The 27,936-nt window shown below is 32.6% G+C and overlaps 2 protein-coding genes across 3 annotated transcripts in view; one reads left to right on the top strand and one right to left on the bottom strand.

The window, feature by feature from the left end:
* Nucleotides 1-15,552, bottom strand: part of LOC133173787 (transmembrane protein 131-like) — a 36,396-nt gene extending 20,844 nt beyond the window's left edge. For both annotated transcript variants that reach the window (XM_061308827.1, XM_061308828.1), the window contains exons 1-17: nt 15,424-15,552; nt 12,986-13,056; nt 12,655-12,677; nt 12,420-12,485; nt 11,336-11,459; nt 10,885-10,998; nt 10,597-10,719; nt 10,241-10,321; nt 9,907-10,057; nt 9,629-9,747; nt 8,638-8,746; nt 8,238-8,343; nt 7,132-7,282; nt 6,442-6,612; nt 6,209-6,319; nt 5,527-5,649; nt 684-875 (exon numbers count right to left, since the gene is read on the bottom strand). In XM_061308827.1, coding sequence (XP_061164811.1) covers nt 684-875; nt 5,527-5,649; nt 6,209-6,319; nt 6,442-6,612; nt 7,132-7,282; nt 8,238-8,343; nt 8,638-8,746; nt 9,629-9,747; nt 9,907-10,057; nt 10,241-10,321; nt 10,597-10,719; nt 10,885-10,998; nt 11,336-11,459; nt 12,420-12,485; nt 12,655-12,677; nt 12,986-13,056; nt 15,424-15,547 — 1,959 coding nt within the window. In that variant the 5' untranslated portion in view covers nt 15,548-15,552. The remainder of the gene's footprint in view (nt 1-683; nt 876-5,526; nt 5,650-6,208; nt 6,320-6,441; nt 6,613-7,131; nt 7,283-8,237; nt 8,344-8,637; nt 8,747-9,628; nt 9,748-9,906; nt 10,058-10,240; nt 10,322-10,596; nt 10,720-10,884; nt 10,999-11,335; nt 11,460-12,419; nt 12,486-12,654; nt 12,678-12,985; nt 13,057-15,423) is intronic.
* A 250-nt stretch (nt 15,553-15,802) lies between these two features.
* Nucleotides 15,803-27,936, top strand: part of LOC133173232 (ELMO domain-containing protein 2-like) — a 14,247-nt gene continuing 2,113 nt past the window's right edge. Inside the window, exons 1-5 of the mRNA XM_061308207.1 lie at nt 15,803-15,838; nt 16,215-16,399; nt 20,972-21,098; nt 22,153-22,282; nt 27,043-27,176. Of these exons, the coding sequence (XP_061164191.1) occupies nt 16,243-16,399; nt 20,972-21,098; nt 22,153-22,282; nt 27,043-27,176 (548 nt within the window). The 5' untranslated portion in view covers nt 15,803-15,838; nt 16,215-16,242. The remainder of the gene's footprint in view (nt 15,839-16,214; nt 16,400-20,971; nt 21,099-22,152; nt 22,283-27,042; nt 27,177-27,936) is intronic.

Genomic DNA, 27,936 nt, shown 5'->3' with positions numbered 1-27,936 from the left:
ACTTTAACTGGGAAGCCGACACCAGCTTAATATCATTAGCTCGTCTCAACATCATCAAGTTAAGCTTACCAGATTTTTATGATTAATCTGAGCTATGACAAGACTTGATTTTCATAATGTGAGTCTATGCTTGAATGATGATTCATGCCATTTTAGGACTAAATTGTATTGCAAATGAAACATAGTAATGTATACTGAGAAGACACGAAACAAAATTCTGGAGGAAAAAAATATGAGTTTAAATATAGTTATACTTCTCTGGTATTTAACCTTAACCTCAAAGTATGAGTCATACTTTGAGGTTAAGGTCAAGTACCAAAGGAGTATAACACTTGTATGACACTTGACATTCTTCAAGGAATGAGTTTGACTAAGCTATTCAAAATATTATGATTTCCAAGTAAATGTAATTCTGTCTCCAAAACAGGACTCAAATACTAAATTCTATTCAAAAATAGTATATCTGTTTAATTTATCTATACCAAAAATATGATCACTAGCAGCTGAATGTTTTATTTATAATTCTGTCTCCAAATCTGGACCCAAAAACTAAATTCTATTTGCACACAATTTCCTGATGAAAGAAAATTCAAGAAAATCTTTTATTTATGACACTGCATATCCAAATTGAATAGAATTGTTCTAATAAGGTAATATATGTACATATTTCCTTGTTTACTTACAGGATACATTTTATCAAAATGAAGTGATTCTGGGATAGCTATAAGACTCCCATCAGCTGTACGAACAGCTATAGGTATCCAAATATCCTCAAACTGTGTTGTAATCAGCATGTCTGAAGCAAAAACCCCTTCATGGTCTGGTGCTGTTAAATTTAACCTAAACACTGCATAATGGTATGGTTTGATCTTCAGCTGAAATGATACGGATCAGGGCTTCTTAACAGATGAATTAAAAAAGAAATTATTTACTCATAATTTTTTACTAGATTTGAGAGACATCACCAACAGATTCCTCTTTTCATACATAAAATAAAGCTAAAAGGTCTCCATCAACACTACTGTATACAGAAAAATAGAATTACAGCTGTAAATAGTTACATGCAGAATTTGTTGTCTTCCAACTTTTTTTCAAAATGAAATAGAATGATTTTTAAATGTTCCACCTTGAAAATAATCTGCACAATTTTGAGACACAACACAGTCCATACTTCACCCGGGGCAAATGAGTCCTCAGACAAGTCATATCCATTCATAAACACAAGTAAACAGGTAAACACAGGTAAAGAAAGAAAGAAGAAGCTTAAAGAGAACATGATGCCAATAACCATGTCTGAACACCAAAAAATAAAACCAAATTTCAGGAAATAACAAAGGATACAGAATAACTCTGAATAATTAACGTTGCATTGGCATTAATATAATCCCAGGAAATGTATGATGTATTTTTAGGCACTTCAAGGGTCTCCAAATGAGGAAGTTAGGTGATTAATACACAAAATTATCAAAACAAATAGAACACAGTGTATATGCAATTGCCCAATGTTAAGATCAATATAACGTTAACCATTTAACCAAAATCAGGGAGTTCTGACAAGAATGTAGCTCTACTGATTTGTACTTAAAGGAAGAGAAAAGTAGCACTCAGACTAGAAACAATACAAATGCCAATATATAAAATAACTAGTAAACTAATTGTTCACAGAACAATTAGAGGTCTTTCCACCTTTTTAAGTGTTTCCGTGTCATTTGGGCTGAAAAAAATGAAGAAAAATGCAATAAATGCAAAAAAAAAAAAAAAAAAAAAAAAATCCTCCAGCTGGGATCGAACTCAAAACCCTTGGTTTGAAAGGCAGGTGTGCTAACCATTATGCCACGCACTTCAATAACAATAGTATGTTAAAATGTTTAGGACTATAGAATAATTGCAAGCGTATTTTTAGAATCGGTAGGGGAAGAAAGAAGTTCCGTAAAAGGAAATAGTTCCTGAATTTGCAAGCAGTATATTAAATAATAAGGGACGGGCTGCGTAAGAAAACATTAACACTGTTCCCTAATGAAAATGTATTAATGGACTGTAGCCCGATTCATCGATATTGTGAGCATGCTCAATTTTTTGTAAATAGCTTTGTTGTAAGCTTAAAAGATCGGGTTCGGATTTTAACATTTCTGACTGAATATCCTGAAATAACTATGAAACATTTAAATAAGCATTTCTTTGGGTTAAATTAAATATGTGTATCACAAATTAAACTCCCAACATGCATTTTTAGAAGGGAAAGACGACAATGAAAGCGAGAATTGTTTTTAATCTACCGAAAATCGCTATTTCTGGAAACTGATTAATTCTAAATAAAAATCAAATAAATTCCAAATGTAAAAGAAAGAGAGAATGCTTGGTATTAAAATGTCATATCATATCAGGAGAATCGAATGCTGCTAACGACATCTGAAGAAATAGCCGATAAAAGGTTTAGATCATTTCTTCGTTCACCTGCACTTTAATTACAAACACAACAGAACTTGTAGTTTTTGCCGTGAAACTTCAAGACTTCTATAAACTTATAGGACTCACCGTAAAACTCTCCAGAAACTTTCTCTGAGGTCTATACTACAATTGTACCAAATATGGTGTCGATCCGAGGTCTGGTTTGAATTTGACAGAAATATTCTACGTTGTTGTTGATTGTTTTTTTTTTTTTTAAGAAGGGGGGGGGGGAGGTTAATTATTTATTTTATGCCTCTTTTAAACTAAGAATTGTAACTACTTCCACATCCTTAAGCCTGATTGTGACCTTGGGTCAAGGTCAAAGGTCAAGGTCAAAGGTCATTACAAAAAAAAAAAAAAAGAGAAATCTTTACTTTTCTATGTTTTTACCAGATACTGGAGCTGAATGCATGTCCTTACTTTTCCATTTGACCCAAGGTCAAGGTGAAAGGTCAAGGTCAAAGTTCAAGGTCATTTGGTAAATTGCCATATTTTACACATATATAAGGAATTTCTAATGTTTTTAAATGACCTTGACCTTTGACCTTGACCTATATTTCAAGGTCAAAGGTCGAACCTGCCCATGCAGTTGATCCCATGTCTCTAGGATACACCGTATTAAAAAAAAGTTCATTAAATGTAAGCAGCGTAAACTTCCAGGGGCAGTTACTCATACAAGGGACCAAAGAATGCTTTCGCAATGATAGAATGAAGAGAGTACCAAATGAGTCGAAGACACTGATGAAGGTTTGGAATCTCTACGGTTTACGGTGACGGAGGAGTAGCGATAACAAGGTTTTGTTGCACAAGGGGTGACAACTTTTGAATGGGTCAAGCTCGGGGGACAAGAATGAAATCTTTGAAATAGTTTTAGAAGGACATATTATAGATGCAAAGATATTCAGTATATGTTGAAAGACAAAAGAGATATTAAAAAAGCTAATTTTCTCATATTTTGAATGACCTTGACCTTTGACCTCTATATAAATTTCAAGGTCAAAGGTCACACATGCCAATGCTATTGGTCCCATGTCTCTACGATTAATCGTTTAGAAAAAAATTAATTATTCGTAACCATCAAAAACTTTCAGGGGCAATAACTAATTAAAGGGGTTTATGCAACCTTTCACACTGAATAGATTGAAGAGTCTACTAAATTAGTCAAAGACATTAGTGAAGGTTTCGTATCTCTACGGTTTAGGGTTTCGAAGGAGTAGCGATAACAAGCTTTTATTGCGAAAGGGGTTGTAACTCCTTGAGGGGTCAAAGTTCAAATACGCAGGGTCAACTGTAAAAATCTTTTACGAAGTGCATTCCTATGGACCATAAATCTTTTCGATAACTTTTAAAACAAAAAACCATTCGGCGGAAAAATAATAAAAATAACTAGTAGACTAATTGTTCACGGAACAATTAGAGGTCTTTCCACCTTCTTTTAATTTTTATTTGTTTTTATATTTACCCCTTTATATTTAAATTTCGAATAAAAAGAACCAAGAAATGGCTCGAAATATTGGAAAAATGACAATTTTCGAAAAATTTCATTGACCTTGATCTTTGACCTTGAACAAATAATCAAGGTAAAAGGTCAAGGGTCACATTGCACTTGACCCCATGCTTCTATGACTTTCAGTTTTAAAGTCATCAGCTTTAATAGTTATCGCAAAGACGTTAAAGGGTGATAACTCATATAAGGGGTCATCAGATCCTTTCGCACTGAATAGATTGAAGTTGTGTCTAAAGACCCTTAAGACATTAGTGAAGGTTTGGTTTCTCTGCGGCTTACGGTTTTGTAGGAGTAGCGATAACAAGGTTTTTAGTGAAAGGGGCAATAACTTTTAATGGGGTCAATCTTAGGGAACAAGTATAAAATCTTTGAAATAGTTTTAAGAGGACATATTAAAGATGCAAAGATATATAGTATAGGTTGAAAGACAAAAGCGATATAAGAATAGCTTAATTTCTCACATTTTGAATGACCTTGACCTTTGACCTTGAAAAAAATTTCTAGGTCTGAGGTCAAAGAATCTGATGCAGTTGGTTCCATGTTTCTACGACTTATCGTTTTGAAATTTTTTCATTATACATAAACTTCATAAACTTTCAGGGGTAATAACTCATTGAAGGGGTCAATGAATACTTTCGCAATGAATAGATTGAAGAGTCTTCTAAATTAGTCGAAGACATTGGTGAAGGTTTCGTATCTCCACGGTTAACGGTTTCAAAGGAGTAGCGATAACAAGCTTTTATTACGAAAGGGGTAATAACTCTTTGAGGGGTCAAAGTTCATTTATGCAGGGTCAAATGCAAAAATCTTTTACGGAGTACATTCTCATGGACAATAAATCTTTTCGAAAGATCTTGAAACAAAAAAGCGTCCGGCGGAAAAATAATAAAAATAATAATAAACAGAACAATTTCAATAGGTCTTTCCACAGAAAGGTGGAAAGACCTAATAATAATAATAATAAACAGAACAATTTCAATAGGTCTTTCCACAGAAAGGTGGAAAGACCTAATGATCTCTGGAATGCTTGATTGAAAGCTGAGGAAAACTGTATGAGTAGACCACAGAAATGTCTATTTTCAAATTAAGTAATAAATGTTTCAATATATTAATCCAGTTGAAATACACATTTTGCTAAAACATTTTTTCTATATGATTTTCCCCTGATTTACCTATAATCTTTTAACCCACTCTTTTTAGTTGTTCTTCTTTAATTTAAGATTATTGCTATAATCTTCGTTAATATAAATCATTGTCATCATATCCTTCAGTGTTCATGTCTTAAACCATGTCAATATGGGTATTCTGTGTTGCCAATGTGATATGCCCTATCAGGGCCTTATTTGTTGCTTATTTATAACTCAGCCTCGTTTTCAGTTGCACCATCTTAGCATCAGTAGTTATTGTGAAAATCTCCAAGGTCCTGGAGATAGATCAGTTATAATTAATGCACTGTAAGTCAGTTGTCAGTCCCCATGATCCAATATGTGTTTTTGTATATATAATAAACTTTGTAACTATAACAGTGTTGAGTTTTATATAAACTTATCAGTGTCTCTTGATTTACTTACAAAGTTGTAATCCACTTCTGTAATGTTATGTCTTTGAGTTAACATTGTCCCATTCCCTCTTTCCATTCCAAGAAAAAACACCTTGGTACCATTCATATCTGGGGTGATCTCCCCTATATGAACCTAAAAATACATTTAAAACCATGTTTTAAGGTAGCTAACAAAACCTGATCTCTTTGCAGCATCACCTGTAAATAAAAGAGGTCACAAGATTAACCAACCAACAACACCCAACCCCCCTCCAATGTAAGAGTAAATTACAATAACATTTAGAGGGTAGAAACAGCTTCCACACAATTAATATGCTGAACGATTTAACATTTTCACAAACTTTGGTAAATATTATAAAAAAAAATTTCTGTAGCTTTCACATGTAAATCAACGACAAATTTATTTTCAAAGCTATGTCACTTTATCTTTTTATAAATGCAAAGTTTCAATAAGATCTGTTTTTTGTTTCTCTCTCCAAAAATTTGTCATAGAGAACTGGCTGAATCAAACAACAAAAATATACCTCATTGAATGGTTTAGAAAAAGGCAGATTTATCAAAGGTGATCAGCAAATAAAATTTTTCATATTAAAAAAAAAACAACACAGCCTACATCAACTGAGGATTCCAAAACTTCATTCAAAGTAAACCTTAAATCAAAAGCCATGACTCCATCTTTCAACTCTACTTACATCAATGGGGTTGTCATTCCTGAGGGTAAATATCATACTTCTTTTTTCCTCCACTCCCATGGTGCCAAAATCAAATTGACCTTTGAACTTTTCAGGTCTATGTGGAATAACCTGAAATGTTTGACTCAAATATACAAGTGTAAATAATAAGGTATATCACTGAACTAATGATGAAAATTCAAATTTGACCCCTCCCATCACTAACTTTCCTTTTTTGACCATTACATACATACCGTAAGAAGCCCATTGTAAACAATAATAGGAATTGTAAAAGTTGAAGCATTGGTATGTAGTGTTATGTAAGTTGTAAAATGGAGCTGCGTTTCGTTGGGATGAAACTGGAGATAAAACGGTGTAGAAGTCTTCCTCGGCTTCAGCATAAAAGGAGAAGTAAAATTAAGAATCTACAAAAGATAGCAGAAAAACATTAATTTGTATTGAGAAACTTTTGGTTATCAAAAGACCCAAGCAAATTATTATCTTCACCATTATACAGATTATGTAACAACATATGACATAGTTACAAATTTACAGGTGTCTTATCACTTGAAATGTATGGAAAGTAGAGAAAAATGTGACTGGTTTTCTAACTTCCAAGTCAATGTCATCTTAAAGTACAATTTTTCATAAAGACTGCAGTTGTGAAGTTGAACCCTGACAATTATAGAGAAAACAACAGACCTTAGTATACTAGCTACACAAATTAGTTGGACATACACTCATCTGCAATTCACAGAACAGTTTTACCATTAATTCCCATTTTGAGTGTGGTTCCCAGTTGTCTTAACTGAACATTTGGTTCAAATCCAAGAATGAACATATCTCCCTCATAGGAGACAATCTCTCTTTACCACTGCATCATGGTACAACTTATAGAAATAGTTCTGTATACTTAAGAAAAGAAAAGAAAATTGTACACTTACAGAGAAGAAGTGATGGAATTGGCTAGGAATAGAGATGTTGTAGAGAACAACAGAGAAGTTAAAGGTGTTGGTAAAAGTTATCGCTCTAGTGATGTTCCAGATGTCTCTGGCACTAAAAAAGTATGTATTGTTGACGCTGTACACCAAAGACCTACAACAGAGAGAAAATTTACGTCAATAATTTTAATGACATGTCAGTTAACAGAAAAATATTTCAATACACTTTTCAACATCCAGTAGGATAATCACAAGATGGCTTTCAAACTTACACTAGCCATAAATAAATCACTAATAACAAATATATAACATTCTTCATCAAATCTTACATATACAACATGTACATGTTTTTATGTAATGACAAGAGGCCAAAGGGCTTTAACAGTCACCTGAGAATAATACAACCATGACCAGCCTTCAGGGCCACCAACGTATAAAAATCAGCTGAGATTTTCCCAAAACACCATTCTACCAACATTTCTCAGATTTTTTTCTCAGCTGAGTCAGGAAAAACCTTGGTGGCATGTACATTTGAGAGAAATCTCATATTTGAGAAAAAATCTCATATTTGAGAAATAAACTCAGAAGACAAGTCTGAATTTGAGAAAAAAATTACTTGGTGGCACAGTTTGGTGAGAAAAACTCAATATTTCTGAGAAATCTCAGATATGAAAAAATCTTAGCATTGGCAGCTCTGAAGGCTGAGAAAATTCTCAAAAAAGTTAATGCATCTTCACTATATATGTAAATCAATAGAGTCTTGACCTAACACTAGAACGCCTAACCCAGGGACCATGAAATTCATAATTTTTGTTCCTCTTCACCCTTACATGCTATATGCCAAAATAGGTTGAAATTGGTTCAGCAGTTCCAGAGAAGAAGCTGAAAATGTTCAAATGTTAGCGCACAACACACGACAGATGAAAACAGATAGCAATAGGTCACCTTAATGACTCAGGTGACCTGAAAATTTAGCAAACAAAAGATTTTCCAGGAATCAATCATTATGATGTTAAGCTTTGTATTGCAATTCTAATTACTTTCATAGAAAAGCAAAGTGGGACCTGAAACTTATCTTCTGTACATACAATGTTGATGGGAAAACTTACCCATGGAGTACAGCTGCTTTATAAGGAATTGTAATTTTCTGCTGGCCATTCCTGGATTTCACAATTATCTTTCCTGACCACTGTTTTCTATGTAAAGCCTTTTCAGCTTAAAATTACAAAAAGAATATTCACTTAAATCTTGAAAAAAAAGGAGGTGGAACTTAAAATTTATTTTATTTATCTTATTCCAATGTAAAAATGATTTTTAATTTTATTACTGTAAGTTTTATTTTTATATTTTTTAACATTTATTCTATTTCAAATACATGTATTTACAAATGTAGTCAATAAATAATCAGCACTTCAGATAAAACTTATTTATCACACACAAAAACAAGTATTCTAATTACATTATTTCTTACAAAGAACATTTTAAAACTACTGGTATACTACAACTTACCATTGAAAGTAATTCTAGCGACCGATGTGTGTCGTAAAATATCTGGTTGTAATTTTGTAGGACGAAAATCAATACTAATAGCTTCATTTGGAGGTGAAACTGATACACTCTGAAAAAGGAAATATATTTTGTTTTGCTTATCTCAAAATTTTGAAATTTAAATCATTAATATTTTTTTTTAATTGGCAGCCCAGATTTTTAAATTAACAGATGCACATATGCACATACTGTTTCCAAAAATCTTTTTAAAACTTCCTGCTTAAAGATTATATCCAAATTGTAAGCTGTTTGCATCACAATAAACAGGAGGCAATGAATACTCAGTAAACTTTTTATTGTGGCTCTCAACTTAATATTTTCAAAAATTCAAATCCATAAATACTGATTACACTAAGTTAACGGTAACCACCTTCATATTGCAATTTATTTACATGTATCTTGTGTCTAAACTCTAACCATAGTTTCACAGTCCTAAAGAAAAGTTTTCAAGATTCTTATTTTCATGAGTAAAAATTCGACCAATTAACACGTTCCAGCTGCTCCTATACTCCTATTGTAATGATTTTTTAAAAAAAAAAGGAACTATACCACATAGAGGTGCATGTATGGCTAATTTGTTCTTGTAACATTTATTACTTGTAGTGCATAAGAAATTTAAATGACCTTTTCAAATGTTTACCAATTTCCCTCTGGAACAAATTTGAACAGATCTGAACTCCCTTTACATAGAAATAATTCTGTTTGAATATGATTTAAATTAGCTACCAGTTTTGGAGAATTAAAATTTGAAAAGTTAACAAATGTCAGATAAGAGACAGATGAATATAGTTTGATCAGGAAAACTCACTTGAGCACTTGGCTCTGGTGAGGTTAAAAATAAAACAACAAACTTTTGCTGCTTTGATAACAAATCATTACAAACTAATATTCCCATCATTAAAATATAAATGATAATTGAATCTTATTGAGTCTCTTTTATTCAGATGCTTACTGAAATATGAATGGGCTTAAATCCAGTGTTGACAAGGTTAAGATTAACTGTTACAGGGTCGTCAAGTGTTCTCATTATTCCAAAATCTATCATCTCCGCTGGGGAATACAGACCAGGAACTGAAATATAGAGAGTGCTTGAGTGAATCCACTTCAAGTCAAGCACCAGTAGAGAGTGCCTCCCTTTCTTGTATTTCACCAAAAGCATACACTATTATACATCTATGTCAAATATGCATATCTTACATGTACATAATAACTGCCATTAATAGACCTCACCTGAACTAACTTCCACTTCAACAGGTAAAATAACTAAATTGTTCGTCTGCTCTTGGTTTGTTTTTATTCGGATGAAGGCAGTATGGTTATTTTCCACCCTCCCTACAAAATTTGCCTTCATAACAGTTTTGGTCTCGTAGGGAGGGATCTCCTAAAAGGGAAATAAATGTTGTATACTTTCTGAAAACAAACTGCATTTGTAAGAAGATTTGGTTAACGATGTCATAATCAATATCCTCATCAGAATAACTATGCATGAATTTAAACCTTACTTTGAAAGTCAGTGCTACACTTCAAAAAAGACCTGAAATGGAGCATAAACAGCACAACTTACCCATAAACTCCTGGGGGCCTCTAAATCCCCTGAAGGTAATTCTAAATGTAAATCTCCTTCACTAGAAAACATTTCTGTCACCTGAAAAAAAAATCACACACTCTAATATGGCTTGTACGAAACTCATCACTTCTGCTGTATATGGACTTTTCTCTTGACTTCAACAAAAAGGCCAGAAACTTCTGAATTTTACCATCAAAATTTTTTCATATCAACAACATACTACTTACCAGTACAAGAACATTTTCAGTAATTTCTGGATATGCAATTTTTCATATAAATGATTCCTAAAATTAATTCAAAATTGCATCCTCATATAATACACTCAGATTATTTTACCTGAGTTAAGCCCTTACCTGCAACGTTGAGCTGAAGGGATTATGTATTTTTATAATGGGAGAAAAACTGCTATTTAGTGGAACTTTTGCTCCTAAATATGGCCTCAGTCTATATGGATTAGGTATTCCCACTCCAAAAACCTGCAAAAGTTTTTATTTTGATTATAATAATCATTTTTCACATTCAGTGGGAACATAAAAAGAAGCCAAAAGGTCTCATATTAGTAAATTTGTCTCATATTAGTAAATTTAAAATCATGAGTTTATAATTCGATTTTACTTTGAATAAAATGCTATAAAACTTACATTATAAGAAAAAGACCCCACAGAGGTATGGATATATAAAGTATTTTCTACATTTCCCTCCTCTCGGGCTAAAAATACTACATCAAATGTTGTATTGCCACCAGGCGGAACAATCTAAAGAGAAAACACAGTATTGATATCACATGTGGTAATAATTCAACACTTCAAACTTATATCCTTCATAACAAAATGTTCAGGAAAGCATATATGGTTGAAAAAGTTTCAGAGTTTATTTACATGGGTGTTCCTGATGCTTTGAATGACAGTTTAAAGAATATTATCTCCCCATCTGAACCAGCCGAGATTCTCCAAATCAAAAAAAAAAATTTTAATTGTCCAATAATCATATGAAATACATGTCAAGATAATCAAGGATTACTTGCTATAGTTCAGATCAGTTTGTATTATTAATTCTACAATACAGAATATCAATTTTCAGAGGAGAACTTACTTTTTCTTGAAAAAATGAGCAGTGGAAATGAACTGTACTGCCCGATATGGAGAGCAGGTGTAAATCATTTCTACTGTCTGTATTGTGAACAACAACTTGTTCCATAAATGGCATTCCAACTGGTCTGAAAAATGATAAAAAAGTTTGTACAAAACAGTACCTGACCATTAATTAATTTTTCAACATGCAAATATATTAACATTTACTTTGGGGGTTTTTTTCTACGCCAAGTATGAAATTGATTTGAAAGCCACTTTCATGTATAGTTACAAGTAGAAATATACATGTACATCGAGACATGCATGTTCTTGTGATATCACAATGACACAATGGGAATGTAATACAAATACGATATAGGGCAGCAAAAAATTTAAATACTGAGTGTACTTTTGTTGATTTTAAAACTTTAAAATGTAAATACAGTCAAACCTTGTTATCTTGAACTCGAAGGGACTGAGAAAAAACTTCGACATATCCAAGGATTTGAGATATCGGGGGTAAAAAAAACTTAAGGAATAAGTGGTTGAGACTTACAAATCACTTCGACATATCCATGGTATTCAAGATATCAGTGTTCGCAACACCAAAGTTCAACTGTATAAGGAATGTTTTTCAGTGTGTGAATGTTATTGGTGTGTAAATCACACCGACTTGCATGTAGGCATACTTTTCATGAAGTGCTAGTAACCTCATGAAATATGCCTATGCAACAAGTCTTTGTGATTTACACACCAATAACACTCACAAAACTAAACAAAAATTCCTTAAATAAAACCCTAACACGTTGCAACATTACTATAAAACCCTACCATGAAATAACATTTTATTCTTCCTTGAGCATTCCTTTTGTACTTCACATTAATATATTGCTTTTAAATATCAAAGAAGAAAGTTTTTGAACTTTGAACTATTTGAATGTTAGACAACAATGACAGTTAAATGCACTGTCTAAAGATAAAATCTAAGTCAACATATGAAATTACATAAAAGACAAACAGAATCATACAAGTAAATATGATATATAATGTAATGTACGTCTGATAAGAAAAACACCTGTAGAATTTGAATTATCCATATTACCTACCTTTCTTGGAAATCTAGCCATGGTGGGTCTAACCTAACAGAATTTTTATAAATAATATTTTCAGCACTGCAAATAAAAAGAATTAACAAATTAATTTATACATAATACTGTAAATAATGAACTTTTAAATGATTAAGATCTGATCATAATAATTTCATCAAAATATTATTTCAAGCATAAACATCTTTATATATTTTTTTTTCATTTTCTATGCTGAAGTGTCAGTGGCTCCTACCTATATGTATGACCTGGATTAACCTGTAAGAAGAAAGAAAAGAAATATAATTTTAATTAATCTGTATTACTTTACTGTTCATGTAAAATTTACAGCATAAATAATTTTTTTACTTTTTAATTCTGTATTCAATGAATCTCATACTTCTACTTAAGGGTGCTTACAAAATAAGCAAACATTAATTTCATCAAAATCATTTTGGAATTCTTAATTCTTTTTACAAAACTAAATTGACAAAATAACATTGGTCTTGAAAGTAGACTGGTCAAATACAGGAATGTTACAATTTATTTGGTTTACTACAAATTAAGAACTTGAGACTTCAACCCACTTCTAAAGGTATTCCATTAATATCTCTTCCATCTCCTATGTACGTAAGGTGGTTGTCTGTTTGTACAAATGCTAAAAGGGAAAACAAAATAAACAAATGACCCAAAAAACAATAACATGAACTATACTTCTTAATTTCCTTTGTACAGAACCAATTTCCATGAGGGTGAGCCTTTTTTTAAAAGGATCAGTAATTTTGATGCTTTCTGATTAGGGAAGGCAACTTTCCTAAAATGTACCTCAGAGTGAGTTCAGAGATGTACATTAGAGTGAGTTCTGAGATATAGAGTGGGTTCTGAGATATAGAGTGGGTTCTGAGATATAGAGTGGGTTCTGAGATGTAGAGTGAGTTCTGAGATGTACATTAGAGTGAGTTCTGAGATATAGAGTGGGTTCTGAGATATAGAGTGGGTTCTGAGATATAGAGTGGGTTCTGAGATGTAGAGTGAGTTCTGAGATGTAGAGTGAGTTCTGAGATATAGAGTGGGTTCTGAGATGTAGAGTGAGTTCTGAGACATAGAGTGAGTTCTGAGATGTACCTCAAAGTGAGTTCAGTGATATACCTCATTGGGTTAGAATGAGTTCTGAGACATACAACAGAAGGAGTTTACCCAATATGAAGCAATCATGACTGTAGGCTGAAGTGATCATAAAATTGTTGATGTGTCTATTGTTTAACAATGAGAATATCAAGCCTCTTTTTAACTTTTACTTGTTGAGGAATCTTGACATTTAATAACTCCTTTATCTATACTTTATTTGGTAACACATACTTATAGCAAAGTGATAGGGATGAACAATTTTGATTGTTATAAATGTAATTCATTATATCTTATAAGTTCATACATGTAGTGCATTTTTAAACTGTATATTGTTTATTAACAACATTTAATGAGAAACAAAGTTCACTTATTTTCCCTAAAAGGGTGGCTGATTGTGTCGTTTTTCCCGAAGAATTCTGTTGTTTTTTTCCAAACACAGAAAAGACCAAGATAAGGATTTCTAATTGTGAAACCAGAATTGTTTACTTCCAGAAAGTATATGATATCAGAAAAATGTTCAGGGTTGGCTCATATATAATTTAGGATTGGTTGGGGCCCTGGTATCTAAAATATCTAACGTTTCCGAGGCTTTTTTCACGATTTTGATATTTTATAAGCCAGGAAAATGTCAGAACCAGCGCCATTACGAAAACTGGAAATTTTGCCGCCTCCAATCAGAGTTGATTGTCAATACCTGGGAACCGAATTAAATGCCGTTTTCACAATTTATCAATAGCACAATGCTTCTAGTACTCAACAATATTTGTGAAAAGAAAACATCACTCATCATTTCGATACAGGACTTGAAAGATTTTAAAATGCACGAAGTGAAAACAAATCTCGACAGTCAAATAAAATGTTCTCATCGGATTGTACATTTTATAAACAAACCGTAAAAACGATGTTGGTGAGTACTAAAAGCATTGTACTATTGATAAATTGTCAGTTTGACATTTCATTCGCTTTACAAGTATCAAAAATCAACCCGAGAATGCCGCCTCTGGTTGGAGGGGGTGAATTCCCAGTTTTCGTAATGGCACCAGTTCCGACATTTACCTGGCACGTAAAATATAAGAATAGTAAAAAAGCCAGGAAAACATCAGATATTTTGGACTAGGGCCCTGGAAACAAACAATTTATCTATCTATGCCTTACCTAAACTTAAAAGGTCTATTTCAGATTTCTACTGAAAAATTTGAATGCTGCCACATTGAAATGAATAATAACACTGATGTTTAAATAATTTTTTTAAAATTAATTCTATTCTTTTATGTCCTTTTTGTGCTCACTCTCTCTGCATTTTCTTTGTAATACTTTGAATTTGATTTATGTCATTCTGATTTGTGAGGTGGTTATGAGAATAAAGAAACTTGAGTGTAATCTTTAAGTTAACAGTGGTTATCAGACATTAATCATGAATATTACCATTTTTATACTGTAATTATTTCCCTCTGGTTACATGTGATTACATTACAAGCAAAATGTAATGGATTGCAAATGATTACAATCGTGATTCTGAGTTAACACCTCTATGTAAAACAGTCCATTGATATCCTGTAATGCTACAAACATTATTTATATAATGTCAATTCTAAAGAAAATAAATACTGTAAAAAAAATTATTCCTTTCTCCTAAAAACATTCATATTGAAAAACTGAAGAACAATAATATGGACTTTGTACATTTCAAAAAAAAAGTTCCCTTAGATTTAATCAATTGGATAAAAATGTCTTTATTTATGTGAAATGTTGCAATTTGTTTTCATATAGACTGATGTAGGGTAAATGTTATTTTGTTGATAAACATTGGGTACAATAAGACAACAAACACGAGACAGAAAGTCACAAAGATTTTGTCTGTGAATTTGATATTTCCACAGAAATAATAACTTCTCACCTTGACTGTGGCTTTCTACTGCTATTGTGTGAAGAAAGCATTGTGTGAAACTTTGAATTAATAACACAAAATGTAAACATTCTACTGACATCTTTCTTCGATCATGACATTTCACTCGCGCCATATTGTTTCCACTTTACCCAACGATTTGCGTATTTCTCTAAATATATTATCACATCATCACACTTATTTGATTAGGTGCATTGCAAAGTAAAGTTTCATTATATATTTATCTATTTACGTTATGCTTTTTGTTTACATTAAAGTATAATTTGCACAAATACATTACTTTGCTTTACGAAACTAAGCAGTTAGCTTTTATTGTTTTGGGAAAAATTGAAGAACGATGATTGGATGTATCTTGGTTACCCTTTTTAATTCATTTCCGGTATTTACTCCCGTTCCTTTGACTTGTGTATGTGTAGAGTGTTTCTATATATATATTTGTATAATTGCTATCTTATAAATCATTTAGCTTTGTCATTTACAAGTACTTTCCACAACCACCTGTCTTGTCAAAAATGCAATCGATTTTCTATTCGTTGAAAAGAAATTAGCAACCAATGAAAATATGACAAATATCACATCTGAATATTGCCCAGACACTGCATCAGCTGATTTAACAAAGTCTTTGGGTGTCATATTTTTATAATTTTTTTTTAAACAAATACAGTATTGGCAAATACACAGGTTTCTGAAGGCTCCCAATAAAGATCACACGTTTTTATGGGTGGATCTAATCATCCTCTCTTTAAATAAATTGTATTAAGATGAGTTTATTAATATTTCAGTCAGTCGCTGCTTTTCAAAGTGATACAAATGCTGAGTGAATGGTTTCAAAATGCATGGTCAGCCCTGTTTTTCTTCTTAATACGCCCCATGTGGAAGTGGGTTCTTCGCAGAGTAACAGGAAAATGTGAACTTCTGCGGATCACATATGAGGAAAGAAAGGGGGCTAAAAGAACTTTAAGGATAGGTAAAACAAAGTTATATATAATACAGATATTAGAATCAATATATTTAAAGTGTGATTCAATTCATTTAACTTAGAAATGTTCATGTTTAAGCATGCTTGACCCAAAGCTAAAGTGAATATTTTTTTTATCAAATTTTTATCTCAACTATCCCAGCTTCTGTTTGTGGAATTGTGCGTTTGTAAAAGTATTAATTCTGTAGAGCTGAAAGACTTATGGGTCCTTTTATTTTAGTATCAAACCATCCCCTTTTCTACATGTAAAAAATGTAAGTTCATTACTCCCTGGGAATTGTGCTACAGCAGTGAATCAAACTTTTATGAAGAAATTATGTCTTGAGAAAATTCTCTCAAAGATGTTATTTGTTATGTAGTTTAAGAAAGTATTTTTTTTTTTAAAAATCAGTAGAAAAAAAATTAAGATTGTTAATTCTGCTTACTCTTTCCCATATCGAAAATGAATACAAAAATAATACAAGAAAAAAATACTAAAATAATACAAAAAAAGTATATTTTTAATGACCAAATTTGGAACCCTCTAAATCTTGGTTCCAATTTAGGTCAAAAATAATAGACTTTTTAAAAGCCAAACACAGAAAAATATATTTTTAATATACTTTATTTTTTCGAAATAATACAGAAATGATACACACGACCTGTAAAAACGTATTGTTTTTGTACTTTTGTATTATTTCTCTATTTTCCTCTCCAAAGTATAAAAATAATACAGTCCATAGAAAAGTATAGAAAAAATACAGAATGTATTTATTTTGTATTAGCATATATTATTTTTGTATTTTTTCACCTTTAAGAATTAAAATACAAAAAAAATATAGAATATATTAATTTTGTATCACATATATTATTTTTGTATTTTTTCATGTGGAACAATTAAAAGTACAAAAAAGATATAAAATATGAAAATAATACAGTACACAAAAAAGTATGAAAAAAGTATAGAATGTATTAATTTTGTATTAATATGTATTGTTTTTGTATTTTTATCAGCATGAAGGATTGTACTTCAAAAATATCAAAAAAGTACAAGAATGATAGACAAAAAATACATTTAAATGCTTAAAATAATACAAAACAGAGTTTTAAAAACTACAAAAATGATCATGGGCAAAAATTGTTATTTGAAGAAAAGGGGCTGGAGATTGAGGTTCTTAATAGCATCTATTGATTGTTATTCAAAAATCTTTTATTTATTTGAAATATTTGTTAAATAACAATTTTAGTAACTCAGTCAGATTACCTTAAATGTACAAATAGCTAATTAAAAAGTAATTAATGTGGCCAGGCTACTGATTCAGCTACCAATTGTAGTCTTGATCTTTCTTTTTACATATAATCTGCTCTTCAATAGTCTTGATATTTTTCACAAGTTTAACTAATCCTGTTTTCTTTGTACTTTTACCAAATGTTTCGATCTTCCCTCTGCTTTGCTGTTTCTTTTGTATGGAAAAGGTAGAGGAGTGTTTACTTTGTTGCAGAAGTCCATCTTCAAATCACACAACCTGTCATCTCATCTGACTTCATCACTGTGAAATATAGAACAGAATGATATAATAATAAAATTTAATGAACCATTACCTCAACAAAACACACATTTTCACATCCAAAATAATTCTATATAGATTTTGTTTAGCTCACACACCTGCAATACTTTCTTGAGAGGGATCTTCTTCCTCCATGTCTAATCAGCTTTTCTTCAATGTTCTGCTGACTAAAATTAACAATAATTATAAATTGAAATTCCAAAAGATCCAGCGGAGTTCACCAAATTCCATACAATTGTACAATTGAAATTACTTTTCTTTAATCTGGGGTTTCTTAGGGGACAACCATTTGATTTGACAATCTGGAGAAGAAAAAGGGGGGGGGGGCTGATTTATAAAATATTTTTAAAAAAATATTTGTAATAAACAATCTGTCCTTGAAAATGTTGAAAGAGTAAACAAAATGTGTGCCCCAATGTTATTCAAATAAACTGCCCCCCCCCCCCCCAACCCAACCTACCCCCCCCCCCCCTCGAAAAAATTTGAGTTTATACAAATTACAGAATTGTTTTTGAAGGGAAAATAAATAATTCGTCTCTGGTAAACTTGAAAAAATTGGAATGAATTAGAACTAGGAAGCCAAAGCCTTGACAATTATCCCCATCTTCCACCCCTCCCTCCCCAATCAGAATTTATCACAAAAACCCTTGTTCCCCACATGGCCAATAACCGTACTATTTTATCTTTCTACAATACTACAAAATGGGTAAAAAGGCATTCTTTGTTCCTCTATCTTTGTACTAAGTTATTATTTAAAAAATTGAAACTTTAATGTGCTAAAATATACATAATCTTACCGCAACTAGTGTTGTTTACACCAGAAAAGTCCGGATATGATGCCTAAAAAACGTCAGTCTCCTTATGTATTTGCTTTCCTTGGTTCATATATATGATCCTGTGTACCATGATTATGCTGAACTTCTGTTTTTCGATCCATTTTACTAGCGAGCAAATGAGAGTTTATTCAAAATCACCCCCAGCTTTCTCAACACGTCCCGGGAAGAATTTTCAAAATGGCGTGGGTGAAATATTGTTGACCAATCAGAGAACAGTACGGAAGAGTTTTAAAATCTGACCAATCATATTGTGTCATATATACGAAAATTACCGATGTTGAGATCGGAACAGTTAGAGAAAACATATTTACATGGTTTTAAATATCTTGAATCAATTGAACAAACCTAAAATTATGTTAGAAAAAAACGATGTTCAATTTAATCATCAGAATCATTTTTTTATTCCTTACGGAATTTACCGATTACGAAACATCGTTATTTCCGGTCATCATTTCCGCTGCGAGCAGCCATTTTTATATTCAAGTTGACCTGTGAAGTAGACCATAAAGTTCAAATATAATGATCAAAACGAGCGGGAGATCCATAATATATAGCCTTTTTGACGGACAACTTAACTCATACATACGGTACCAGAGATTGAAATAATGTTTAACATCTATCCTTTACACCAATTTCACAACATTTTCTATATTATTTTATGATATTCTTTCGTAATAATTTCTTATTTAATTTTTTTTTTTAAAAGCGGATAATTAAATAGTTCTATTCCATGTCATTGTAATACGTACTGAATTAAATATAATGTATACTAAATTGAGTTGTATAGTCAAGAAAACATCGTAGGTACTGTAATTAGTGCACAGTGGAACTCTCCATGTTGTTTGTTTTTGTTTTTTGTTTTGGTTGGGATGTGTTTTCACAGGTAAATCATGTTATTTCTTTGAGTAGTATAACATGTACTCATCTATTGTTAACCTGCAGGTGGCCACCTGTGCTGTTGGCGATAGTTGTAAACACTCGGTTGTAAACACGCTGTAAAATTTTCAACACAAAAAGAAAGTCTGAAACTCTGAAACTTCAAAATTTACGGCGTGTTTACAAGTATCATGTACAGCACATGTGTCCCCTTAGACGTATCTATCTCTTTCCAAATGACAATTTCACACCTAGTAAAGACATGTTTTAAAAATGAAATTGTTTAGTTAACAAATTTAAACTACTGAAGTTTTCTGTTCTAAATAGCAATTAAATGTAAATAGTATAAAAGCAACCTTTATAGCAGTGGTCTTAATTAATAAAATCTGAGAAAAAATATTAATTCCAACAGACTTATTGCAAGGACATTCTGTAAATTTTCCTATGTTCAAAGAAATACAAATTTCAGTAAAAGAAAACACTAAGTCCAAAATAAATATAAAAAAAATACATGCTGACTGTATAGTATTTTTTGAAAAATTATTAAGTCCAAATTTAATACAAAAATAATACAGACTAACTGTATGTAATTTTCTGTAAAATTACTAAGTTCAATTTTAATACAAAAATAATACAGATTAACTGTATGTAATTTTCTGTAAAATTACTAAGTTCAATTTTAATACAGAAAAAATACACTTGAAAAAAACTAAGTCCACAAAAATACAAAAATGATATACTGAAAATAATCTAAGTCCCAAAAAATACAAAAATAATACCCTGTAAAAAATCAAAGTCAGATTTTAATACAAAAATAATCTACCTATTTGTTGGTGATACAAAAATAATATATTTTTTCTGTATTAATTTTAAACAATACAAAAATGATTGTATTAAAAATATATTAAAAATATACTTTTATGTATTATTTTTTGATATGGGTTTGCCTGATTGATTTTGAGACCCGAAAAATGAAGGGAAAAAAGCAATGTTCAACCAACTGGTTAATGTAGTATACATGTCCAACAACTGTTTGAAGCAGGTTTGGTTTAAAATGATTGAATATACTGGTTATAAATTTCCTCAATAACAATGGGTCTTAAATAAAGTTTATATATAGTAAAAAGTCGTAGCAATATATCCTTTGAGAACTCTTGACATTGTATCCCTTATCAAAGTTATAGGAAACAGCTGGATTTTTTTCTTTACTTAACATTTTTATTAGTATCAGTTTTTTTTTCATCATGAATAAGATGAATGTTATGATCCACAGGCCTCTTGTTTTCTTTTATATAATGTAGAGAGAAGTCTGAAATTGTCAAATGTTACATACCTACATCAACTCAGCAAAGATGAAGATGTTGATATCATTGCAGCAGTGGGCGAGGTGATGAAAGTTAAGCAGATTATTCCAGAGGTTCACATGAAGTAAGGAGGAAGAGGAATTGATCAAATCAAATTTAATAGATAACTGAAAAAAATGTATTTCTATTTGACTGTAACTTAGATGACAATAACATACTGTAAAAGTGGTTATTTACGCGTGGGGGAAATTTACACTACTTATGCGGTAAGCTAAGAACTGCGTAAATTACCCCCGCACGTATGGTCACAAAATTTCAAACTTCTGGAATAATTATAGATTATTACTTAAACTGTTAGACCGGTTGAACCAGTCGTATATTAATCATGGTATTGAACGCACGTGAGTAGATAAATACATCACAAACAGCGATGACAACATAACTGTTCATTTTTTTAATTGTGCGATGAAAAATGCATCTTCGTATTAGATATTTAAAAGCAACGTCACGCAATGAAAGCTTCAAAACTTCGATACTCATTTTCATTTCCTTTATATATTCGTGTATGTCTCTCTTAATTTCAAATAATTAGTCCAAAATGTTACATAAACTCAAAGTCACTACAAACATACCAATTAAATTAATTGTCAACACTCGACACGCAGATACAGGTAAGTATATCCCACTTTGAACTTGCGTAAATAATTGCAATAAAGCGTACACAAGTTGTTCACACTTTAGCGCATTTGATTGTGCACATCGACGTTATATTTACCAATCCAACAGTATAAATTTTTATTGATTTGTTTAGTTTTTAATCATTTTTAATCTTTTTTCTTATCATTTTCAAAGGGGAACAACTCGATGTTAGTAACGATGGCCGCGTAAATTTTTCTCGGTAACTCGTGCGACCGTGTATATTACAACCACGCGTAATGTTTGATGGTCATAAACGCGTACTTAACAACCAGTGTAAATAACCACTTTTACAGTACTTGAGTTTGTCTTATCAAAATTACAATGCATGGGTAAAAAATCAAGACAGTAAAAATGGTAAATTATTCTCCATACTTTGTACTGAATCTTAATATTTTGTGCAGTTCCTTTTAAACATACTTTTAAATTTTTTCATTCCGACTTTTTTTTTAATAGTGTTGATTATAAATTGTAATTTTCAGATTTAGAGGTGATTTGCAGGACTGCTTGTGCCAAATATGCGGATATAAAAGATTAAAGAGGGAGGTAGAAATGATGAGAAAAACATCATATTCACAAGAAAACTCGGAACATGAAGAAAAATTAATGCAGGTACAAGTGTTGTAAAGTTAACTCTCTTAAAGCATACATAATAAACACTGCATTGAAATGTAATTTTTAAAGTTTCCTCATGATTCTAAATTACCTGTTCCTTAAAATTAAATTTTCATGCGGTTAACATTAATTTTAATGAAATCATTGATACAGTTTTCAAGGTTTATTTGTTTGTCCATCAGTCTAGCTGTATGTCCATCCATTACGTATTGGGGTACCGATCTCTTAAAGCATACATAATAAACACTGCATTGAAATGTAATATTTAAAGTTTCCTCATGATTCTAAATTACCTGTTCCTTAAAATTAAATTTTCATGCGGTTAACATTAATTTTAATGAAATCATTGATACAGTTTTCAAGGTTTATTTGTCTGTCCATCAGTCTAGCTGTATGTCCATCCATTACATATTGGGGTACCCATCTCTTACCCGCAACTCCTCTTAGACCAATGAATAAATTTTAATGAGACTTTCACAGAATCTTTGTTACACAGTGCAATTGTGATCTCCTATTTCAGTTTTTAATCGACCACCCATAGGTGTCCTATAGCAAAATATAGACACTGCCATTCTTTTTATAAAATCAGGGTATCCACCTCTTATCTGCAACTCCTCCTTTACTGTACTATTCAACTACATTAAGTTTAAGAATTAGGTTTATATATGGGAATCTAAAGCATCTTTTTGATTTGACGATCGTCCTCTCAGGGAACAAAATGTTAACTATATGTAGAGTGCATTTTCCAGTATAGGGTAAGTACTCCAGTAAATATGATATCCAAAATTATGCTGTATTTTCATGAGATCTGCAAAGCAAAGTGGTTCTAAGAGACTAAATTGTTCCTCATCTGTATCATGCTTAATATATCTTTGAACAGTAAGAGAAGGGTTTTTTGTTAGCTCACCTGAGCCAAAGGCTCAAGTGAGCTTTTCTGATCAAAATTTGTCCGTTGCCTGTCGGCGTCGTCAGCGTCGTTGTTGTCGTAAACTTTTCACATTTTCATCTTCTTCTCCAGAACTACTGGGCCAATTTCAATCAAACTTGGCACAAAGTATCCTTGGGTGAAGGGGTTTCAAGTTTGTTCAAATGAAGGGCCACGCCCTCCTCCAAGGGGAGATAATTACGGAATAGCAAAAAATTAATGGCATTATTCAAAAATCTTCTTCTCAAGAACCAGTGGGCCAGGAAAGATGAAACTCATGTGGAACTATTGTCAGGTAGTGTAGATTCAAGTTTGTTCAAATCATGACCCCCGGGGATAGGGTGGGGCCACAATGGACGATCAAAGTTTTACATAGGAATATATAGGAAAAATCTTCAAAAATCTTCTTCTCAAGAACAGCAAAGCTATGATTGGTCATATTTATTTGGAAGCATCCTCAGGTGGTGTAGATTCAAGTTTGTACAAATCATGACCCCTGGGGGTAGGGTGGGGCCACATTGGACGATCAAAGTTTTACATAGGAATATATAGGAAAAATCTTCAAAAATCTTCTTCTCAAGAACAGCAAAGCTATGATTGGTCATATTTATACGGAAGCATCCTCAGGTGGTGTAGATTCAAGTTTGTTCAAATCATGACCCCCGGGGGTAGGGTGGGGCCAAAATGGACGATCAATGTTTAACATAGGTGTACATAGGAAAAATCTTCAATAATCTTCTTCTCAAGAACAGCAAAGCTATGATTGGTCATATTTACATGGAAGCATCCTCAGGTGGTGTAGATTCAAGTTTGTACAAATCATGACCCCTGGGGGTTGGGTGGGGCCACAATGGACGATCAAAGTTTTACATAGGAATATATAGGAAAAATCTTCAAAAATCTTCTTCTCAAGAACAGCAAAGCTATGATTGGTCATATTTATGTGGAAGCATCCTCAGGTGGTGTAGATTCAAGTTTGTACAAATCATGACCCCCGGGGGTAGGGTGGGGCCACATTGGACGATCAAAGTTTTACATAGGAATATATAGGAAAAATCTTTAAAAATCTCAAGAACAGCAAAGCCACGGTTTGTCATATTTATGTGGAAGCATCCTCAGATAGTGTAGATTCAAGTTTGTTCAAATCAAAATCATGACCCCCCCCCCTCCACTCCCTTTTTAGGAATAGGTTGAGACCACTTATGCATTTTAGCTTTTCAATACTAAACTGATTTTTCCTTTTTTCCTAGCCACAGTGCTCAGGTGAGCGATGTGGCCCTTGGGCCTCTTGTTTGATATGGGGAGTACTTGTCATAAGTGATTAGCTCATCGTGAGAAAGTCGAGGTGAGCTTATGCTATACCCTTGGCGTCAGTGTCTTTGTTAGCATCCTATTTTAAGCTTTCAGAGCAAGTCCATTCCCAAGTAACTACAAGCCCTACCTGAACCAAACTTGCATGGATGATGCAACTAGAGATGAACATTACCAGATTTGCTTCGGATGTTGGATCTGACTTACATTTTCCTGATGAGTGACCCAGTTAAAGTTTTTGGAGCAAGTCCATTCCCAACTAACTAAAAGCTCTACCCAACCAAGATTCAAGGGATGATGCATCTAGGGATGCACACTGCCAGACTCACTTAGGATGCTGGATCTGACCTGTGTTTTCCATATGAGCGACTACTGTAGATTCCTAAATATATACGAGGAATAAATTATCGCGTAATTTTGCGAGAAACGCCCCTCGCAAAATAAAATTACAACGTACTCGCTTTTATTTTCATTGTGCTAAAATCCATGTAAAATCTCTTGGTCAACCGTCCACTCGCGAATTATTGTTCTTGCGATTTGACGTTAAAACGCCATTTCGCGATAATAAGTACTCGCGAAAAATAAGGAATCTACAGTATATAGTGCCTACCTGAACCAAACTAGCATGGAATTTGTATCTAGGGATAGACAGTATTAGACTTGGATCTGATGCTAAGTCTGACCTACATTTTCTGGTTGAGTGACCAGGTTAAAGTTCATGGAGTAGGTCCAATCCCTAGTTACTGTAAGCCCTACCTGGACCAAACTTGAGGGATGATGCATCTAGGCATGCACACTACCAGACTTGCTACTGTTGCTGGATCTGACGTACATTTTCCAGATGAGTCACTAGCGTAAGATTTTGGAGTAGCTCTGTCCCCAAGTAACTATAGGACCTATCTGATCCAAATTGCATGGATATTGTACTGGAGATGCACACTAACTAGAAGAAATTTGATGCGAGATTTGCTTTACTGCTAGATAACATTCATCAAGGTGAGCTTCATAAGCTTTGATTACCTCCGTTTTTTCAAAAAGTAAATGTATATAAATGAAGTACATGACCTTAATCTTTGACCTGCTAACCTTTTTAGGGATCATGTAGTTTAACTTTCCATCTGGAATGAATCGCAAAAAAGCTATATCATGATTTTTTTTATTTTAAGATTTTATCATCTAGCCATTCTATAATGCCATAATTTCAGAAGATGCCCAAGTAACTAATAGCCTTACTTGGACCAAACTTGCATGCATTATGTTTCTAAGGATGTACACTAGCATAATTGCTAAAGATGCTATATCTGACCTACATTTTCTGGATGAGAGACCATGGCAGGTAATTTTTGGAGCAAGTCCATTCCAAAGTAACTATAAGCTCTATTGTGACCAAACTTGCTTGGGTGATGCAGCTAGGGATGTACACTACCAGACATGCTTTGGATGCTGTATCTGACCTACATTATCCAGATGAGTGACCCGCTCAAGTTTTTTGAGCAAATACATTCCCAAGAAACTAAAAGCCCTATGGTGACCAAATTTTTCTTGAGTGAATGATGCATCTAGGGATACACACTACCGGACATCCTTCGGATGCTGAATCTGTCCTACATTTTCCAAATTATAAAACAGATTAAAGTTTAAGGAGTTAGTCCTTTCTCAAGTAACAAATAGCCCTATGTTGACAAAACTTGCATGGGAGATGCATTCGAGGGACACCTTATTTGTTTAGAAAAAACTATTAAAGGCAGGGTTTGCTATTAAGAAGGGAGATTACTTCTTTTACCTTTCAAACTGTGCTCCTGCAATGACCTGCAATGCTCCTGCTATTTCTAAAAAAATGGAATTGATGTTGAATGTTATATTTGCTACTAGTCCTTTTGAATGTACAAAAGTACTAAAATACTTTCCACCTTGTGAACTTGATTTTGACATAGTTTAAGCAAGTAAACTGCCATTATATTCTTATTTATAAATATATAGGGGCTGGCTGTCCACCTATTGACTTTAAATTTACAGAGAAAAAATGAATAACAAAAATGCACTGCATATACCATTTAATAGGAGGCCTATTATATTAAGCATGATTGTTCTTCAAGAAATAAAAATGATGATAATATTTTTTTGACAGTTACATGTTTTGATATAGGTATTATAGGTATCTGTGATTTTTTTGTCCAACCCAATCACTGACAAAATAGATTCCAGCCTGACTTTAAATAGGCCACCTTGTTACTTTAATATACTGTAAACCAACTATTATTTGCGTCAACTTTTATTCACGATTGGTCGGTTCGAAATCAATCTGCGATGATTAATTTTTGCAACTGAGGAAACATTCTCTACAAATACAAAGCAAAATAAATGGTTCACGACGATAAATATTCACGAGTTAAAGTAGGTCACGAAACTTGCGAATATTTCTCGCATGCGAATGAAAGTTGGTTTACAGTACCTTTTACCATGTACTGTCACAGGTGACAAATATTTCTTGAAACAATCTAGTAGGTCTGAATTATTGCAGTTATGGAAAATCTTGATGCCAGATGAGAAGTTAGAGTCCAGAAAATCCAAACAATGGTCAACCATAGGATTCCAAGGAGAGGATCCAATGACAGATTTTAGAGGCATGGGTATATTGGGACTCAACCAGTTGTTGTAAGTAACTTTTTAATGCAGAAACGATACATGTTTGTAAATGTGAAATATTGATAACAAAAGTTTTCATGGAAAGAATGATAAGGTAGACCTGAATCTTACTTCACAAAATAAAAAAAAATCATTTTTTGCTGAGTAAATGTACCCTTGGTAATATATTTTTCAGTTTCTCCATAAAATTTAATGTAAGCACTTTAACCATTTTTTTGCTTCTTTGTGTTCTGTGTTGCAAGATTAGAGTCTCCAGCCTATGCACTGATATTGATATTCCAAAATTTCATAGCTTCCTCAGAATTTTTTTTTCAAAAGAGAGAGTGTGTAGGATCTATTCTCTCTGCCCATATGTTGGTAACAAGGAAGGAGTAAATTTCTGGCTGGACTGGGAATCAAACCTGGGAACCATGCATTACTAGTCTAATGTTCTTATCACTGAGCTAACCAGGATGATATTTATGGTCCATATAGCCCAAACCATTGCATTTCTCCCGCCTAAAATTGTCTTCACCTTTGAATACTCAAACCAGTGTCTTAAACCCCTGGCAGGTTTTTCGTAGGCAAGTTCAGAGGTGGTCTAAGCTAGTGAATTTTATGATGTTTATAAGTGTGTTCGATAATAATAAAAAGTAGCTACTTAAGTAGCTACTTACCTACCCTACCTGTAAAATAAGGGATGGAGTAAATCAAACAAAAAATATTTTAATGATGGCCCTATCTAGCTGAGCAGTTGCCTCCTGATCACAAGTAACAGGGAAACACTGAA

This window comes from Saccostrea echinata, unplaced genomic scaffold (assembly GCF_033153115.1).
Source record: "Saccostrea echinata isolate AGI-Se365-2 ecotype Australia unplaced genomic scaffold, CSIRO_AGI_Sech_v1 ptg000056l, whole genome shotgun sequence".
Taxonomy (NCBI): domain Eukaryota; kingdom Metazoa; phylum Mollusca; class Bivalvia; order Ostreida; family Ostreidae; genus Saccostrea; species Saccostrea echinata.
Note: the sequence above shows the minus strand (reverse complement) of the source record. Positions and strands in the feature narration are given on the sequence as shown.